We start from the raw sequence: 14,785 nt of genomic DNA, 5'->3' as shown, positions 1-14,785 counted from the left end.
CACTAGAAGAAAACAGGAAGACAAGCATAGATTTAATTCCTCTTCTGATAACAAATATTTGTTATCCAATACTGCTTTGGATGTGATTTTTGTGGGATGCAGATTTAAAAAAAAGAAGTGAACAAAATAGTGTAATAATAAATCTTCATCTAAAGGAAAACTTTAGGTTCAGGATACCTTAACAGCTTGAAGCCTCAGTCTTCTCCAAAAAAGAAAACAATGCCCGACCTGAAGAATATGGAGCAGATGATTCAGCAGGGGAAACACAGCCCAGAACAAGTAAGGAGGTAGTACAAGAATACTTGGCTAGTTTAGATGTATTCAAGTCTCCAGGGCCAGATGAACTACATCCAAGAGTATTAAAAGAACTGGCAGAGGTGATTTCAGTACCACTGGCAATAATCTTTGATAATTCCTGGAGAACAGGCGAAGTTCCAGCAGACTGGAGGAGGGCAAATTTTGTCCCTATTTTCAAAAAGGGGAAAAGAGAGGACCCAAACAATTACCGCCAAGTAAGCCTGACATCAATACCAGGAAAGATTCTAGAGCAGATCATCAAGCAAACAGTCTGTGAGCACCTAGAAAGAAACTCTGTGATCACTAAAAGTCAGCATGGGTTTCTGAAAAATAAGTCATGTCAGACTAATCTGATCTCATTTTTTGACAAAATTACAAGCCTGTTAGATGAAGGGAACGCTGTGGATGTAGCCTATCTTGATTTCAGCAAGGCCTTTGACAAGGTGCCCCATGATATTCTTGTAAAGAAGCTGGTAAAATGTGGGCTAGACAATGCTACCATTCAGTGGATTTGTAACTGGCTGACTGACCGAACCCAAAGGGTGCTCATCAATGGCTCCTCCTCATGCTGGAGAGTAGTGACTAGTGGGGTGCCACAGGGTTCTGTCTTGGGCCCAGTCTTATTCAACATCTTTATCAATGACTTGGATGATGGGCTTGAGGGCATCCTGAGCAAGTTTGCAGATGACACCAAATTGGAAGGGGTGGCTAACACCCCAGAGGACAGGATCACACTTCAAAATGACCTTAACAGATTAGACAACTGGGCCAAAGCAAACAAGATGAATTTTAACAAGGAGAAATGTAAGGTACTACACTTGGGCAAAAAAAAAAAAATGAAAAGCACAAATACAGGATGGGTGACACCTGGCTTGAGACCAGTACATGTGAAAAGGATCTAGGAGTCTTGGTAGACCACAGACTTGACATGAGTCAGCAGTGTGATGCAGCAGCTAAAAAGCCAATGCAATTCTGGGCTGCATCAATAGGAGTATAGCATCTAGATCTAGGGAAGTAATAGTACCACTGTATTCTGCTCTGGTCAGACCTCACCTGGAGTACTGTGTCCAGTTCTGGGCACCACAGTTCAAGAAGGATACTGACAAGCTGGAACGTGTCCAGAAGAGGGCAACCAAAATGGTAAAAGGCCTGGAAACGATGCCTTATGAGGAACGGCTTAGGGAGCTGGGTATGTTTAGCCTGGAGAAGAGAAAGTTAAGGGGTGATATGATAGCCATGTTCAAATATATGAAAGGATGTCATATGGAGGAAGGAGAAGGATTGTTTTCTGTTGCTCCAGAGAAGCGGACACGGAGCAATGGATTAAAACTTCAAGAAAGAAGATTCCACCTAAACATTAGGAAGAACTTCCTGACAGTAAGAGCTGTTGGGCAGTGGAATTTGCTACCAAGGAGTGTGGTGGAGTCTCCTTCTTTGGAGGTCTTTAAGCAGAGGCTTGACAGCCATATGTCAAGAATGCTTTGATGGTGTTTCCTGCTTGGCAGGGGGTTGGACTGGATGGCCCTCGTGGTCTCTTCCAACTCTATGATTCTATGATTCTATGATTCTATGATTCTATAATATCCCTGTTTGATCAGTGAGGTCTTTGACTGAGTCACTGGTAGTGGCTCCACATGGCTCAGACACATAGCTCATACTTCCTAGGAGGCATGCATTCAGTATTCTGGGTCCAATGCTTTGCAACTCCTTCCTAGCTGAGATCACAGAGGTTTCAACTGTTTTAATCTTTGTCGTATGTTTCTAACCTTAATGTACACAGTGCACAAAGATATGTACAAATTGAATGTAAAAATATGTAAGCTCTTGTAGAGACGTTTACAGCTGCTTTGCTGCTTCCCAGATCTTTTTACTGCCACACTATGATAAGACAAGACAAGTGACGTGCTAAAGCCCTCTCTTCACTCACTAGGAGTTGCAGTGAAGGTTTGTTCTTGGTTGCAGCTCATGGTGATTTAGGAGAGAGGCTAACCACTAGTCCTGGTTTGGATTATATGCTATGTCAAAACCTGGTGTAGCTTGTGAGGGCTGTACAAAGGAGCATGGAGTAGCAAAGCAATTGTAATCCTCTCTCCATGAGGTTGCACATTTATGCAGTCTCACTGAGCTCAAATTTGGCTTAGCTTGTCATGGAAACCAGGTCACTGGTTTTTCTATGTGCAGTCGATATTAGGTTTCTGGAGAAACCTAGAACAAGGACAATTTCCCATTCTACACAATAGACTATAGTATAGTAGTATTGTCTGCATTTTGCTCTCCAAAAGCTATCCAGGTATCACTAATGCTATAAAAAAAATATAAACACCTTACTCTTTTCCTTTATAGAAAATAGATTTCCAGATGCATTTTCTTTATCACTTTAAGATGTTCTGTATTCTTCTAGCAACTCATGGAACATTTTCTTTCTCTCCCTCCTTTTCTTCTGAGACAGTGAAAATGTTTGTATACAGTTGCAGAATGATGCTTTTACCATTAGGTGGAAATTATTATTATTATTCCATTTATATTCCTGGGAGTTTGCTCTCAAGAGCCCCAAACAAATTAGTAATTGTGTTCCTGGATGCTTGTACTCAGGAGTCACACACAAAACAACCATGGTGGTTTTTTAAAGACTTTGCCCTATGGGTCTAACACAAATAATCAAGGTATGTAAATAAACCATCCTGTTTCAAAACAATTTGCTATATAATATTTAAAGTACTGGTGTGAGATATGACTAGCTCACTATCCTGCCCCCACTGTGTTCCTCCTACTTCTGCAATTCCCCCCCCTTTTATGATATCTGAAGTAGATGCTTTCTGTTGCATTTGAATACTTGACAATCTGAGTCCTGTATTTGATATGATCTGGAAGTTACTTTTTTGTTAAGAGAACCTATGTGTCCACATGATACCATCATGCATTTTGATGGTCACCTTTGGTTGTAGTGGGATTTGTGCTTATAACCCTGTTCCATCCCACATTTTTTTCTCCATCTTTTTTGGATCTGAGACTGAAAGCCTTGTGTTAAGTCATAGTTCAGGTATTCTGCACATTGTAGTCTGGTCCTGAGTTTTCTATTTAACAAGAGCTCAGCAGAGATGTTCGTTTTTCTAGTCATTTTGTAATGCCAAATAAAGATCTGTTTTGAGTCAAAGGCTTTTTTCAGCAGATGCTTTATAATTTTTATTTTGCCTTCATCGAGCCTGCTAGTCTCCTACTAGCCTCATACCTACTTCCCTAAGCTGGGCAGAAGCTTCCTAAGCTTTGGAAAGGAGGCACCAGAGGAACATTTAGGGGACCAACCCTTAGTCCAATAACTGTACAGCATTACACTATTCTGAAGCTATTGGGGTCGGGTGGGTGTATGGACTTGACATTCTGTGTGCTGTCTCGCCTGTAGAGATGGCCCATATAACCATATGAAGAGCATTATTTTGCCCTATCTCAGTTCAGTCCATGCACTTGTAGAGACTGGCCATTTTTAAACTATCATCTGACACATACCACCTCACAGTCAGTCTCACTGCTTATCTCCACTGTGCTAAAAGCTCTGGGCAATGCATGAACCACCAGTAAATTTCCACCAGGTGTAAACTCTAAGGAAATACCATAGATTTCACCTGGGGGGAAATCCTATAAAGATATAGTCTTTAGACAATGCTTAAGCCAATACCGCTCACATTTGTAATCAATAAAGTTTTGTCCAAAATTTGCCCAATAACCTTAAACTTAAATTCTGTGTCCGTTTGAAGTTCTTTATTCCAACGGGGGGTTGGTTTAAAGGGTCTTGACACACGACTGGATAGCATGACCAATTTTCTCAGTGTTTAAAAGATACAATTCTCCTTAGTAACAGCACTGGATACATCTGTTTACTTACACTCATTGTGGGTTACAACTTAACGGTTACTCTTCAAAGGCACGGCACTTCATTTTATTCATGCTTATTCATGTAAAACACAATATGTAGTTTCAGGCAGACACTCTTTACACTGAACTTTAAAACCCCAGTCAGCATTTTTCTTCAAACTACTTTGCAGGATAGATTATTTCCATTTATAATGGGCATTTGTTTCACTGCCCTAGCAACTATCTTACAACTTCTCCTAAACTTTTTAATTCCCCTTCAAGGAATAAAATTGGTCATCCATGTTTAGCTAGTTCCTAATCCCAATCAGAAAAGGTCCTTCTCTCTCCAGGTTGCTGTCTAAATGACAAACAGTCCCTCTATCTAGCTGACATACAATCCCACTCTGTTTGACAGCAAAGTTCTGTATTTTTTGACTCACCAGTTCTTCCAGATTGGTTGGTATTTTAATAAACTCTGACTGCTGCTGACTCAAGATCTGACCATTGCAATCACCTTTATCTATGCTGCTTCTAAGGGAATGGTGAATACCTCTGGTACCTGTTCTGTTCTTATTTCAGTAGTGATGTAAAAATCTGCATTGTCCAGTGAGGAGGTTTCTCTTTTTTGTATTTTCTCCTGAGCTTCCTTTAGATGGCAACATATTTTCTCGGTGGTGGCCTTCTCGGTGGTGGCGCCCACCCTGTGGAACACCCTCCCATCAGATGTCAAAGAGAAAAACAACTACCAGATTTTTAGAAGACATCTGAAGGCAGCCCTGTTTAGGGAGGCTTTTAATGTTTAATAGATTATTTTATTTTTCTGTTGGAAGCCATCCAGAGTGGCTGGGGAAACCCAGCCAGAGGGGCGGGGTATAAATAATAAATTGTTGTTGTTGTTGTTGTTGTTGTTGTTGTTGTTGTTGTTGCAAAGAAGTTGCATCCCCCCATGCATTCTGAAACTTCCCTATCACAGGGCAGTGTATGTGTTACTGACTGCCTCCAAGATACATGTACTTTTTGCTTAGATGTTAATTCAGATATGTGTGCATGTGACATTCTAGTAATTGTGTGAATTCCTACTCCCCCCAAAATATTTTCATCTAAGTGCTATCACTACCTTGAAAACCTGAATACTAGGTTAAAATTGCTGTTTACATGCTGTGGGGTGTCAGAGCTGAAAGGAAACATGACCTGTTACCATCCATAATTTAGAAGATTAAGGGTTGCTGAGATGTGTTCAGCCTACTGTAGGCCACTTTAAGAATAATGCAAGTGAACAACGGGGTATAAATGTCAACATACATATGTAAATGTATTATCAACATGCCATGGGATCTGACAAGCAAAAGTGTGAAAGATACAGCTGAGCTGAAGGAATGCAAGGTGACCATTTAAAACAATGCAGATGTTGAGTTTGCATATCTGAATCTATCAGGAAGATTTCACTTGAAATGATGCTCTGTTCCAGGAAATCTCTTTAATTATACCTTTTCTGAACAAGCTTGGAAGATATATTGAGAGAAGAATGCCTCAAACCGAACAGCTTTGATAAAGCACTTTTAATCTCTTTATTTCTCATGCTATAGATTATTGGATTGAACATGGGTGGTACAAGACTATATATCACAGTTAATGCAAAGTCCAGGTCAGATGGAGATTTAGAGGGAACCCTAAAGTAAGCAAAAGATGCTGTGAAACAAAACACAGAGAAGACAACAAGGTGGGGTATGCAAGTGGAGAAAGCCTTTTTCCTTCCCTGTACAGAAGGGAGTTTCAGAACTGCAGTAAAAATGTGCACATAAGTGACAACAATGAAGACAAAACATCCAAACACAAATGTAATGCTCACCAACAAGACTCCAATTTCTGTAAGGTATAAATTAGAGCAGGCAAGTGTAATTAACTGTGGGATCTCACAGAAAAACTGATTGACAATGTTTGAGCAGAAAGGGGTTGCAAAAGTTGCACTAGTGTGCATGACTGCATTGAGAAGGCCAGCAACCCACACACCAGCAACCATTTGTTTGCAGGCTGCCCTGTTCATCACCATTTCATATTGTAAGGGATTGCAAATGGCAACATAGCGATCGTACGCCATGACTGTAAGAAGGGCGACATCAGATGATGCAAAGAAAAATAATGAAAGCACTTGAGCAACACATCCAGCATAAGATATGTGTCTGATATTCATGAGAGAATTGGCGATGGATTTGGGGATGGTGACTGAAACAGCCCCTATGTCCTGTATGGCCAGGTTCACCAGAAAGAAGTACATGGGAGTGTGAAGGTGGTGGTCAAAAGCTACAGCAGAGATGATGAGAAGATTCCCAAATACAGTTGCCAGGTACAATAACAGGAACAGAAAGAAGTGTAGAATCTGCAGTTCCCGTACAGCTGAAAACTCCAGGAGTAGAAATTCAGAGACAGAGGATTCATTGCCTATCTTTGCATTCATCATTAAAATGATTGCTGCTTCTAGAAGAAAACAGGAAGACAAGCATAGGTTTAAGTCCTCTTCTGATAACAAATATTTGTTATCCAATACTGATTTGGGTGTGGTTTTTGTGGGATGTAGATTTAAAAGAAAGACGTGAAAAAAACGGTGTAATAATAAATCTTCATCTAAAGGAGAATTTAGCTTTAAACTCCATATAGATAATGCACCCTTATCTTAAAATAAGTTACTGCTAAGTATTCTCCCCCCCCCCCCTGGAAATTATAGGAGTACAACTCTTCCCGAACAGTATAGAAATTTGTTCATGTATGCTACTACAGTGGCAAGAATATTATTTTCCCAAAAATGGCAAGAAGAAGTCTCAGTGAAAAAATGGATACAAAAACTTGTGGACTATGCAGAAATGGTGAAATTTACTGGAAAAATAAGAAATCAAGATGAATTTTTTATAAAAGAATGGAAATGGTTTATTGAATATTTACAAACAAATTGTAAACAGATAAAGACATTGGCAGGATTACTATAATAAACTGCAGTTTCATAAGAGTATACAATTAAGGTAGATGAATAAAAGAATAAGTTAAGGTAATTTAGAATATGCAGGAAATGATAAAAATAAATTCAAGGAACTGCAGAAAGAGTCAAGTTTTGAATTGAAATGTATATAACTGAAAATCATGAATTAAAAAATAAAAATAAACTACTGCTGTTTCAAAACTAGTAGATGCTGCTAACCACAATCACTTGGAGATGAATGTTGCCACTGCTGCAGTTCAGCCTCCATCCTTGGCATATTTTCTGTCTATGTGGACGTCTGCAGAAAAAATGTGCAGAGGGCAGATGCCTCTTGCTATCATCTCCATATTTACAACACACATTTGGATAGTTATTACTTCGATTTTGATACTGAATTACAGTAATCCTTAAATATAGGAGGATTAGGTGCCCATATTATATGCCCATATAATGCAGACTCAAATTCACTTTATGTTTGTTAATGTCCAGTGCAATGGCCATCACAACTTGGGTCCAGGATACCTTAACAGCTTGATTCCTTATATCCCTGTTTGATCAGTGAGGTCTTTGACTGAGTCACTGGTAGTGGCTCCACATGGCTCAGACACATAGCTCATACTTCCTAGGAGTGCCATGCATTCAGTATTCTGGGTCCAATGCTTTGCAACTCCTTCCTAGCTGAGATCACAGAGGTTTCAACTGTTTTAATCTTTGTTGTATGTTTCTAACCTTAATGTACACTGTGCACAAATGTATGTACAAATTGAATGTACAAATATGTAAGCTCTTGTAGAGAAGTTTACAGCTGCTTAGCTGCTTCCCAGAACTTTTTGCTGCCACAATGATAAGACAAGTGACGTGCTAAAGCCCTCTCTTCACTCACTAGGAGCTGCAATGAAGGTTTGTTCTTGGTTGCAGCTCAAGGTGGGTTAGGAGAGAGGCTAACCACTAGTCCTGGTTTGGATTATATGCTATGTCAAAACCTGGTGTAGCTTGTGAGGGCTGTACAAAGGAGCATGGAGTAGCAAAGCAATTGTAATCCTCTCTCCATGAGGTTGCACATTTATGCAGTCTCACTGAGCTCAAATTTGGCTTAGCTTGTCATGGAAACCAGGTCACTGGTTTTTCTATGTGCAGTCGATATTAGGTTTCTGGAGAAACCTAGAACAAGGACAATTTCCCATTCTACACAATAGACTATAGTATAGTAGTATTGTCTGCATTTTGCTCTCCAAAAGCTATCCAGGTATCACTAATGCTATAAAAAAAATATAAACACCTTACTCTTTTCCTTTATAGAAAATAGATTTCCAGATGCATTTTCTTTATCACTTTAAGATGTTCTGTATTCTTCTAGCAACTCATGGAACATTTTCTTTCTCTCCCTCCTTTTCTTCTGAGACAGTGAAAATGTTTGTATACACTTGCAGAATGATGCTTTTACCATTAGGTGGAAATTATTATTATTATTCCATTTATATTCCTGGGAGTTTGCTCTCAAGAGCCCCAAACAAATTAGTAATTGTGTTCCTGGATGCTTGTACTCAGGAGTCACACACAAAACAACCATGGTGGTTTTTTAAAGACTTTGCCCTATGGGTCTAACACAAATAATCAAGGTATGTAAATAAACCATCCCATTTCAAAACAATTTACTATATAATATTTAAAATACTGGTGTGAGATATGACTAGCTCACTATCCCACCCCCACTGTGTTCCTCCTGCTTCTGCTATTCTTTCCTCCCTTTTATGATTTCTGAAGTAGATGTTTTCTGTTGCATTTGAATACTTTACAATCTGAGTCCTGTATTTGATATGATCTGGAAGTTGCTTTTTTGTTAAGAGACCTATGTGTCAGATGATACCATCATGCATTTTGACAGTCACCTTTGGTTGTAATGGGATTTGTGCTTATAACCCTGTGGCATAATACATTTTTGTCTCCATCTCTTTTGGATCTGAGACTGAACGCCTTGTGTTAAGTCACAGTTCAGGTATTCTGCACACTGTAGTCTGGTCCTGAGTTTTCTATTTAACAAGAGCTCAGCAGAGATGTTTATTTCTCTAGTCATTTTGTAATGCCAAATAAAGATCTGTTTTGAGTCAAAGGCTTTTTCAGCAGATGCTTTATAATTTTTATTTTCCTTATTCGAGCCTTCTAGTCTAGTGTTATGTGGTGAAATCTCTCATAGGGGAACCATTAGGGCCAGAGGCAGGGCCGGCTCAAGGTAGAGTCCTGGTGGTGTGGGGTGCCAGGACGCCGGACCGGTAGGCGGGGCGATGCGCGGCAAAGCCGTGCGAAAGCCATGCTGCACCCTGCGAGGGTGGGGGCGCCGGAGCTATCTCCGCCCCTCAGTGCCAAGGCGCCTGACCTGCTCGAGACTGCCCTGGCCAGAGGCACTAACTTGCAAAGGGCATGGGGGGGGGTTATGTCATGTGTGTGGTGTTCTGATTTCCTGATGTCAGGCATGTGAGCATCGCACCTCCTTCCCTAAGCTGGGCAGAAGCTTCCTGGGCTTTGGGAAGGAGGCACCAGGGGAACATTTAGAGCACTAGCCTAGTCCCCTTAGTTCAATGACTGCACACCACTGCACTAGTCTGAAGCTATTGCGCTGACTCGCCTGTAGAGATGGCCCGTATAACCATCTGAAGAGCATTATTTTCCCCCTATCTCACTTCAGTCCATGCACTTGTAGAAACTGGCCATTTTTAATGGTCATGCTCTTTATGTCTAATGATATTTTCCATTTAAATACATTGTTCACCTTGCCTGTTCGTTACAAGTCTTTTGTTTGACTTATTGTGTGCCATCTTTCAATAAGTCCCAGAGCATGAAATGTTTTTACTCCTAGCAAAGGTTCTGTATTCCTATACTATCATAAATGGGATGGCCTGTATCGGATCTTGGAAGCTGACCCTCAATTATCTGTATGGAATTACTTCTCCAGTGTGAAACTTCTTCTTTTCTTTTCTTTTCAGTTTTCATTTAGGAAGACTTTTATTTTTATTTTTACATTTTATTTATCAATATTAAACCAATGCAATTTATAAATGCTACAACAGCTACATTTTTCCCTTCCCCTCCCCCCTTCCCAGACTTCCCTCAGCTCCCTTCTCTGATTTATTTTTACATATTGTTTCTACATGTTTTAAAATTATACATCTCATTTCCCTAATTGTTCTAATAAGAAATTGTACATGTTTATTCAAATCCTGCCAATGAAGTTTCTCTGTTGTTTCTTCAAATAGTTTGTAAATACAGTGGAACCTTGGTTTATGAACACCTCGGTTAACAAATTTTCGGTTTACTAACGCCACGGACCCATCTGGAACGGATTAATTCACTTTCCATTACTTTCAATGGGAAAGTTCGCTTCAGTTTATGAACGCTTCAGTTTATGAACAGACATCCAGAACCAATTGTGTTCATAAACCGAGGTACCACTGTAGTTTCCATTGTTCCTTGAATTCCCAATTGTCCTTTTCACATAATTTGTATGTTAATTTTGCAAGTTCTGCATAGTTCTTAAATTTCTCTTGCCACTGTTCTTTCGTTGATATTTCTGCCTTCTTCCACCCTTGTGCTAGCAGTACTCTTGCCGCAGTGGTAGCATACATAAATAAGTTCTTCATTTTCTTCGATATATCTTGCCCTAAAATTCCTAATAAAAATGCTTCTGGTTTTTTAAACAAAAGTCTTTATAACCTTTTTTTCAATTCATTATAAATCATTTCCCAATATTTTTTGACTTCTCTACATTCCCACCACATATGATAAAAAGTTCCTTCTTTTTCTTTACATTTCCAACATATGTTTGACCCAGTTTTGTACATTTTTACCATTTTAACTGGTGCAATATACCATCTGTACATCATTTTCATATAATATTCTTTCAGCAAGGAACAATCTGTAAATTTCAAATTTACTCTCCATAACTTTCCCCAATCTTCAAATTGTATATTGTGTCCGAAATCTTGTGCCCATTTAATCATAACTGATTTGACCTCTTCATCTTTTGTTTCCCACTCTAACAAAATACTATAAGCCTTCTTCAACAGCTTCCCATCTTCTTCTATAACCTCTTTTTGGAATCTGGAGCTTGTATAGCTAAGCCCTTTTTTGTTGTCTTCCTTATACATCTCATTTAATTGTCTGCAATGTAACCAACTCTGAACATAGCGTTATATTTCATCATATTCTTTCAATTTCCATTTGCCTTCTTGATCTCTCAGTATCTCTTTATATATAGACCATTTTCCCCTTTTTGCCAAGTGGTTGAGCAGTGAAGCTTGAATTGGTGATAACCACCAGGGTGTTTTTTTGCTCTATTAAGTCCCTGTAGCTTTCCCAAATTTTCATCAATGATCTCCTAATTATATGATTATAAAATCCTTTATGCACCTTCCCTTTCCCATACCAAAGGTATGGCCACCCATATCTATTATCATGACCTTCTAAATCTAAAGCTTCCTCCTTTTCCAGTTTTATCCAGTTCCTAATCCATACCAAACATGTGGCCTCGTAATGCAATTTTAGGTCTGGGAGAGCAAAGCCTCCTCTTTCTTTTATATCTGTAAGTATTTTATGTTTAATCCTTGGCCTTTTGCCCTCCCAGACAAATTTGGAAATCTCTCTTTGCCATCTTTTGTTTTTTTATTTATTCATAATTTTTATTAATTTTACAGGTTACAAACACGGTACTTACATAAACAGATTTTCCACCTTCTTTCCACCCCCCTTCCTTGGGCCCTCCCCTGCCACAGGAGAATCCCATACAGGCGAACAGTTGAAGGTGGTCCATTTTATGGTTGGGTTTAAGTCCCCCTCCCCCTCCCCCACCCCAAAGCCCCCTCCTGCCACCAGAAAGCTCTAGGGGGTCAGGGCAGAAAGCAGGAAGACAACCACCCAACCTTCCATTCTCGTACCAAAAAGGAAAAATCTATACTAAAAAAGAAGAAGAAAAAGAATGCAGAAGAAAAAATAGAAAAAAACGACAAAAAAGAAAATATAAAGAAAAGAAAAATAAAAACAAAAATAATCTTTTTCAAATCAACATTAATAAACCATGTTTTGTGGGCTTCCCCTACCTCCCCCCTTCCCCGGTTTTCATCCCTTTATTATCCTCTTTAACAGTTTCCTTATCTATAAAATAATTACTTTTATTCCTCATAAAACTTTTAAACTTAACTATTATCATTTTCACCAAATCTCTTAATCCTTATAATTCCAAATCCAATTTTTCTTCCCTTGCCTAATTTCCCCCCTCAATAAACTTCCTTAGCTTAAACTTTTTCCATAATCAAATCTCATTTACACTCTAGCAATTCCCAATATAACCTTTCTTCCCCAATCTCCGGCTACCTCCCTCCAATCCAGCAAGTTCCGTGGTCAGCAGTCCAGTTTTAATCCTGATAATCCATCCTATTGATCACCCACCCATTCTCCCTTCATCTCACCCCCTTTTTCCAATGGTTTGCCCTCCAGGCATCCATAAGGCCCCCCTGAGTTTCTCCCCTTCTTGGGTTGTTCTTGTCTTTCTCCTTGTCGGTAATCTGAAATTCCACTTGTTCCTGTCACTCCCTCCTCGAAAGAGGAGTATTCTGCTTATCCTTTTGTGGGAAAAAATCATCTTTTCCTTCATGGTGAGCTTCATTTTGTGTTGTATTTTCACAGTCATCATTATTATCTTTACACTCCAAATCACAGTCTCCTTCATTGTCAAAGTCTTCCAAATCGCTGTCGCTGTCATTGTCACTGTCTTCCCCTTCAATTTCAGTACCTTCATCATCTGAAAAGTCATATTTAGCAATCACCATCTGGAATTGCTGCTTTAACTCTTGCTGTTGAGTCTCATCTCGGCATAGTCCTATTCTTACTTCCCACAGGGTTGTCAAAACACTTCGCTGGAACTCAGGCGAATACCTTTTTGTTGACATAGTTCAGTCTTGTCAAGGTCACTACTTATCATGTGGGGTGGAAAATGGTCACTGCTTATTTTCCCAGCCTCATTTTAACAAACTGGCTGCATTTTCCAGCTCATAGTACATAAAGATCCAAGCCAATATATCAAAAGCATGTACACAAAAATTCTAAAAAGTCTAAATAAGAAAGTTCATTTATAAATCCTAGTCAGCTCGCTGGGCTGTCTGGGCTGCCAGATCCCGGGGAAACAAAAGGTTATCCTAATTCTTTTTCGTCTTTCTGCAGGGGATCAATAACCACTGTCCTTCTCCCCTTTTACCCTGCATCCAGGGGAGAACTTTTTTGCGTCTTTGAGGATACCTTTTAAACCAAAATCTTCAATTCCCGGCTTCGGGTATTTATTTACTGTTTCTTGGATTACCGATGGGAGGGGGTGGCTTCCGTTTTGTTTCCCTCTCTCCCAAGTCCAAATTAATTTCAAATCCAATTTTTAGAAGCTTACTTACAGTCTTAATTTTCAATTCTTTCTTTTGGAAGAATCCAGCACTCTCCGCCTCCGGCTCGGAGCTCCTCTCCGCTAGAGCAACGATGGTGCTCAAAATGGCCCCCGCGACTTCGACCCTTCTCGCTCCGGCGCTCTTACTAGGGCAACTGGAGAGTTGGGAAGTCCGGATTGGGGCTCCACTGAACGATTTTGCCCCCGGGACGCTCGACCCGAGGTTCTATGGGGTGCAGCATTGCTCTCGCTGCCCTCCCCCCTCAGAGCGAGACAAAAACCCCGCCGATCGGCGCTGGCGCTGGACCGGAAGCCCTCTCTTTGCCATCTTTTGAGACCATAGTCATTAATTATTGTACAATACCAGGAACAGAGAGAAGTGTAGGTTTTGTTGGATGTTGAAGGTAAAAGAAATAAGTGAACAAAAATAAAGGAGAAACAATAAATCTTTATGCAAATGAGAACTTAGCTTTCAACTCCGTATAGACTATATACTGTATCACTATTTTAAAATAAACTACCACTGTTTCAGAACTAGTAGGTTGTGCTGTTCACAAGCTCTTGAAGTCGAATGCTGCCACTGCTAGAGGAGGAACACGGGAGTCCCACTGCCATCATTGCTGTACAGTACTTGCTTAGTATGTGGAAATATGCAGGGGGCAGATGCACCTTGAGAGAATCCCCATATTGACAAAACATATTTTGATATCGTAATTCAGTATCAAAACTGAAGGAACTCTTAAATGGGGGGGGGGGTAACTTGCTGCCTTTATGATGCAAATTCAGAATCAAGTTTCTTCTATTAAATTCCAATGTCCATAACAATTTGGGTCATGGACATGTTAAAAGCTTGATTCCTAATATCCCCGTTCACTCGGTCAACCTTTGGCAGGAGTCACTGATAATAGTTCCATATGACTCTCGCACTTGGCTCATACTCACCTGTAATGGTTTTTAACTCCTTCCTAGTTAAGATCACACAGGTTTCAACTGTTCCTGTCTTTGTTATATGTTAATGTTTTAGCATCTCATCCAAGCCAATGTTAATGTTTTAGCATATCATCTCCACCCCCATCGTTCTGCCCGGACACTGAGGTCCAGCACCGAGGGCCTTCTGGTGGTTCCCTCACTGCGAGAAGCAAAGGTACAGGTAACCGGGCAGAGGGCCTTCTCGGTAGTGGCGCCCACCCTGTGGCACACCCTACCATCAGAGGTCAAAGAGATAAACAACTACCTGACATTTAGGA

General features: G+C 40.0%; 1 protein-coding gene across 1 annotated transcript; it reads right to left on the bottom strand.

Moving 5' to 3' along the window:
* Positions 1 to 5,623: 5,623 nt before the first annotated feature.
* LOC148683889 (olfactory receptor 14A16-like) lies at positions 5,624 to 8,039 on the bottom strand. The gene has a single exon (XM_088654632.1). It carries the CDS (start codon positions 6,602 to 6,604, stop codon positions 5,624 to 5,626), a length of 981 nt encoding a protein of 326 aa, XP_088510758.1. The 5' UTR covers positions 6,605 to 8,039.
* Between the last annotated feature and the right edge of the window lie 6,746 nt (positions 8,040 to 14,785).

The sequence above is a fragment of the Zootoca vivipara genome, chromosome 12 (genome assembly GCF_965207765.1).
Source record: "Zootoca vivipara chromosome 12, rZooViv2.hap1.1, whole genome shotgun sequence".
NCBI lineage: Eukaryota > Metazoa > Chordata > Lepidosauria > Squamata > Lacertidae > Zootoca > Zootoca vivipara.
This window is presented reverse-complemented; position numbering and strand designations above follow the sequence as displayed.

Coding starts and splice junctions, on each gene's coding strand:
- LOC148683889 (XM_088654632.1), bottom strand. CDS start 6,604: ATGATGAATGCAAAGATAGGCAATGAATCCTCTGTCTCTGAATTTCTA.